At 41.7% G+C, this 6,000-nt stretch overlaps 1 protein-coding gene across 2 annotated transcripts in view; it reads left to right on the forward strand.

Annotated features, from left to right (window-relative positions):
* The window catches only part of LOC144761503 (trypsin I-P1-like), a 124,306-nt gene extending 118,824 nt beyond the window's left edge, over positions 1 to 5,482 (forward strand). For both annotated transcript variants that reach the window (XM_078646833.1, XM_078646834.1), the window contains one exon: positions 5,084 to 5,482. In XM_078646833.1, the coding sequence (XP_078502959.1) occupies positions 5,084 to 5,233 (150 nt within the window). In that variant the 3' untranslated portion in view covers positions 5,234 to 5,482. The remainder of the gene's footprint in view (positions 1 to 5,083) is intronic.
* Positions 5,483 to 6,000: the final 518 nt, after the last annotated feature.

Genomic DNA, 6,000 nt, shown 5'->3' on the forward strand with positions numbered 1-6,000 from the left:
AATCAACAGGCACCAACCATTGATCTAGTAGCCCCGTGGAATGTGGGGTGGCCCTGTCTGATCTTGACTGACAGTTAGGCATCCCGCCTCAAGACATCAGAGCCCCACAGCTGACTCACACTGTGACAGCAGGCTGCCAAACCCAGTAGTTTCCCATAATCAAAAAAGGATAGAGAAAAAGATTCTATCCCACATCCCGTGGAGATTAGAGTACAAATAAATATGGCATTAGATAATCAAAAGGAAGAAGTGGTTCAGATAGGCACTATAACATTTGTATCATGGAATGTGGCGGGGATAGGAGCAAAGCTAGAAGATCCAGAGTGGAGTAAATTTATAGATCAATTCCACATAGTATTGATGCAGGAAACATGAGCTGTAGAACCTGTGTATAGAGCGGGATATATTACTTTTGCATCTAGTGCAATTCCCTCAAAAGCAGGAAGACCATTCAGTCGGCTGTTGATATGGCTCAAAATGGAATTGTTTCCTAAGGTAAAAAGTCTGACTACCGAGATATACGAGGCATGGCTATTCCTTCTGCCCACTCACTAGGGACTGGGCACATAGCAATTGTAAATGCTAATCCGGCTAATCCAGACAAATCACCTTTCACGAACGGTAACTCAATTATCCCAAATGACTGACAGCTAGATTCATCAAACACCCGTTTTGCGAGTCTTTAATAGCGATTCATAAGGAATCGCTATTAAGGACTTGCAAAACGGGATTCATGTAGGAATTGCAAAAAATATTGCAATTCCTACATCTTCCTTACCTGCGATTAGCAAATTGCTAATCGCAAATAAGGAATAACTCCCCATTCATTCCTATAGGCCTAAAGGTGGTAGTAGCAAATATTCAAACGAGAACTTTGAAGGCCGAAGTGGAGAAGGGTTCCATGTGAACAGCAGTTGAATCTAAAGGCCCATAGGAATGAATGGGGAGTTATTCCTTATTAGCGATTAGCAATTTGCTAATCGCAAATAAGGATGCGATTTCAAGGGTGCCAGATGTGTCCAAAGGACACCCTGTAGCACCCCTGAAATGCAAATTTACACAGGTGTTGCGCACACACATGTCCAAAGGACATGTGTGTGTGTAACATGCAACTGAGAAAAATGCACTAAAGTGCTTTTTTCTATTTTTTCGCTATTTACCACGAAGTCAGACTTCGTGGTAAATAGCGACCAAAAATTGCGAATTCGCAATTTAAAATTGGTTAATGAATTGCATTTTAAGAATGTCAAATAGAGATTCCTTAAATACAATTCCTCGCAAATATGCGATTTCGCAAATAGCGATTTTTGCATTTGGGATGATGAATCCCAAATGCAAAAATTGCGCTCGCAAAGGGCCAGATTCTGAGAATCTGGCCCTTTGCGAGCAGATTTTTGAATGATGAATCTAGCTGTGAATCTTTAAACAACGTTCATTCTAAATTCATAGCTGGCAACTTCAACACAAAATTGGCAGAGGGCCTAATTCTGCCTAATCTGCTGGAATGATGTCATGGGCCAATGACACCTTTAGCCGACAATTTCAATCACAGGGAAAACCAACCAAGGATTGTTGAGCAAATCATTGACTTGCGGGCAGCACATTACCTGAATATTGTTAACGGTCGCACAAGTTCTGACTGCTGTGCACCCCCATGCGTTAAGCAGGACTGTATACAAGTAAAATTGACTATATCTTGGTGAATTGTTCCCTCTGGTTTTTCCTAATTGACTGAGGGTAATAACATGAAATGATAGTGAACATGAAGCGAAAATGGTCGATTTTGGTGCTAGACCACTTGCAAATCCATCTGCCCTGGGAACCGCTTCCACTATAAGTAGAATTATTATATGCAACAATAGAAGGAATGTCAAGTGGACTTTAGTAGCAGAAGATGATAAGGTGCAGGCGGGTATCTACAGTCTTTACGTAGACATGTTGGCCCCACTCAAGACAGTAGAGGCAATTGCAATTAATCTTGTAGAAAGGCGTAGGAAAACTTTGGCTTACACCCACCTAGATGGTACACAAGCGAGAATAGAAAGGGCAAAACAGCAATTGTTGATGCAGCAAAACTGGGGGATGGTAAGGGCCTATTGACCGCAAAGAAGGCCTACAAAGATAAACAAGTAAAGGCGAAAAGGGAGCGAAATAAAGAGCAATAGGACAAAATCACAGATGCCCTAAACAATAAGAATACAAAAGATTTCTAGCACCTCATTGCTGCTGGACCTCATGCCACAGGAAATTATATGGAGTGGACAGTTCAATCTGATGCATGGGAAGCCCATTTCACTGAGCTGCACATGCCATGGTCACACAATAGCATTGGACATTTGGAGAGAAGTGGCATGGACCAGACTGGGCAAAAGAGCAGGACAATGTCAAAAGATAACATAGTTCTTGCAATGGTAGAAACTGCCCAGGCACTGCATCTATTAAAAAGGGAGAAGGCCCCAGGACCTGATTGCAACCCGGGAGATTTATATTTGTCTCAGCCTGAGGTATTGGCCTCATACTTAAATGTTCTTAGCAATGCTATCTTGAGGGGGAGGATTTTCCCCTCTCTTGGTGCGGAGCAATCATTGTGCCTATTTACAAGAAGGGGAGGAATGATGTAGTCTCCAAATACAGACTCCTCAACTTAATCGATATAAGCCAAAAAGTATTTGCTGACCATCATATCCTTTACTTAGGGCAAAGGTTTGCACCTTGGACGAGGTCTTCCGCTTCAGGGCATTGTGCTGGTAGTATGTTACCCTGAGGCGAGACCATCTTTATGGAGAAAATACAAGGCTACCTCTAGCGGTGCAGTAACCCCAGCCCTGGAAGTATATAGAGCCATGACCCTATCAGGGGCAGTGTATGGCGCAGAGCTTAGGGGGTAGGCAGACATAACATCGCTTAGTAATGCTGAAAATCAGTTTATTAGATCTCTTTATAATCTCTCTAAAAGTGTCCCCCTTACTCCACTACATTTCGACCTTGGCCTAAAAAGAATTGACCGTGTGGTTTTACTAAACCGTTTAATGCATTGGTTTTGAGTCTGGAATACCCCTGTTTCAAAATGTATAGGAAAACCTTGGAGGAGATTATTAGCCTGGATAAGAAACTTGAAATTCCCTGGTTAAGGAAGATAAAGGCTTTATGTGAGTTTCTTAAGATGGAAGAGATATGGATTCACCCTGACAGAATGATAAAGGGCACAATACTTATACTGAAACCAGTCTATTGGTAAAATAGGCTGGAACAAATATGAAAAGAACAGAAAGTGGGGAGCCTAACAGAGGTGTTTTTGAGTCATAAAAGTGGCCCTTGCTTTGAGCCTTTTTTAGACAGATTCCAACCAGCCCAGGCGAAAATGCTGTACATTACGGTTAGGGTTGGTATTTTACCCTTAAATTATTTCACTTCTAAATGGAACAAAAACGGGCATACAACCCTGGGTTGTCCCTTTTGTCTGCAGACAGAGGAATCTATTGAGCACTATTTTTGTTTGTCCAATCTACACCACACCTCGTAAGAAATGGATCTTTCCAGTGTGTAAGTTGCTGGCATTTGTTCATTACTGGGAAGCGTCTAGAATTTTTAGATGCGCCACAGAGAGATAATTGAGTTCATTGTGACCACATTTCTGTTATTTGTTGTGGAGAATTAGAGCCACCAAGTGAAAGGGGACTCCTTAGGGGAATGGTTGCTTCTGACACAGGTGTACCAAGCATAAGATGCACTGTCACTTTAAAGTCCGCTGAGGTTGTATTTTGACTGTTATTTAGCAGAGTGGGATTTTGGAACCATCGCCCTTAAATGTTGCATTGATGTAAACTCTTCTTTTAACATAAGTTATTTGATCTGTTTTAAATATTTGTATACTTATTTATATAGTAGGTTCGGCCCTGTTATTTAATGATGGATGTAAACTGTTGTATGTTGCATGAACCGTTATGGTTATAAAGCCGAAATAAAGTATTGAATTGAATTGAATAAAATAACATCAAACCACACTGAGGTAGATGAAAGACTGACATAACTGTGCCACAGCACTCCACTGTGTTGAAAGCTGTTCCACTCATCAAATGAAGGGTCAATAGAGGGCTCCCCGGGAGGTGTGTTTGCTTCCTGAAGGTTAAGCAACTACCAGGAGCCCCTCTGCAAAAAGGCGAACTCTGTCAGACATGCATTGAGAGGTCAGGTTGTAGCTTTTCTTAGCTTGCTGTGAGTGATTCTTCAACTTGACCACCAACTGTGTAAGTCTCACTTACTGGGAGTGAGACTTAAGGTCTCAGTATGCAGGTTTTTAAAAAAAATTAGGTTGACTGTAGCATGGACCTGGCATCCTGCTGTTCAGCTAGTGTATGACGTGAAATTGTTTTTAAAATAACATTTAGGGGAAGCCCATTTATAAGGAGGCAGACTCGAAGCACAGCTGATTGTGCAAGTGCACCATCACTTGGCTGAGTTGGTGGGATAAATGAATCCCATCAGAAATAAGTGCTGGTGAAGTCAAACGAGTCACACAGCTGAGCACTGTCAACTTACTCTTCAAATTGAACACAGACTGCAGTGACAGAACTTCATAGACTTAGGGGGAACATGTTGGAAATGCACAGAACACTCATGGCTGAATGGGGAAAGAATGATTTCACCACTCTTCTATTGAGTGCAGTTGTATGACATCATTTGTAATTTCAGGTCCTACTGCCCATTTCTTTCAATGGCAATACAAAAGTTTATTTACACCCCACTGCATCAAAACGAAACAAGCATTGGCAAACCGATCAGTCTGGGTTTAACGTGCTAAGACATGCAACGTAAGCATTTTAGAGCACCAGTAGTGGACAAAGAGAGCTATAATTGCAAAATAGTCCCTCGTGCTGTTCATGCAAGCGCTGGAGTGGAGGTGGAAGAATACAGTGAAACAGCTATTAGTTTGGGGGAAAGATGAATACTTCACTGGCCTCGGCCAAGGCATGCTTGGCAATGTCTCAAGCCAAGTGCTGAAAAGGGGCTGGTTGAACAAAGCCAATGGTTAACAAACACAAATTATATTTGCTAATGCACGATTGTCTTCTTTTCCTTGCAGGGTGACTCGGGAGGACCTCTGGTGTGTAATGGACAGCTTCAGGGTGTTGTCTCGTTTGCTAAATGGTGTGCATTGAAAGGCTACCCAAGTGTATTCACCAAAGTCTGCAACTATAATGACTGGATCAGTCAAACCATGTCTAGTAACTAACGCATTTAACACTCACAGTCAATATTAGTGATGGTTTCCTGAAACAAAACAATCATTTAGAAACAGATACATACATACATTATCTCCTCGTGAGTATCCATATATGATTCAGCATGTGGTTATTGAGGGAGCACTGTCAAAAATGAGGTGTCCCCACTTGTTTAATACCCTCCCAATGTGCCATGATGTGTTTCAGTTACATTACCTTGTCCTTTGTGATTCTTCAATAAAGAGATTTCTAAATTTAAACCTTTAATTGCACTAGTGATGCTGGCTAAGCAATTTGCTGTGGTTGGCAAAGACTACCTATTGGAGGTGCTGGGTGTGAGTGTGTGGGATTGTATATTGTGTGAGTGTCTGAGGATCTGCTGTTTGTGCAAGGGTGTCAAACCACAGATGTAGGACTGTGGAGCCTGCACATTCTTTGGGGACTGAAGACTTTGTGAGGCACGCTTTGTGTCTGTGGATGGATTGTAGGCTTTTTTATCGGAGGAAGGCAGGAAGTTGTGTTTATCTGCATATAAGGCTGCTTGTTATGTGCCAGGGACAAAAGCACAGAAAAACAGGTGGAACAAACGACAACCCAAACAGGAAGTTGTGTCATACATCAGTGGGTATCACAAGACTGCTTTGAGGCATTGAGGCCTCATTGAAAGGCTTTTCATGAAAGAGACAAATATTCCTTTAAATATTCAGATAATATACAGTATTATGTAAATCTGGCACGATGAATAAAAAAAGAACTGCAATTGCTAGAAAAAGCACAT

This window comes from Lissotriton helveticus, chromosome 6, assembly GCF_964261635.1.
Source record: "Lissotriton helveticus chromosome 6, aLisHel1.1, whole genome shotgun sequence".
Taxonomy (NCBI): domain Eukaryota; kingdom Metazoa; phylum Chordata; class Amphibia; order Caudata; family Salamandridae; genus Lissotriton; species Lissotriton helveticus.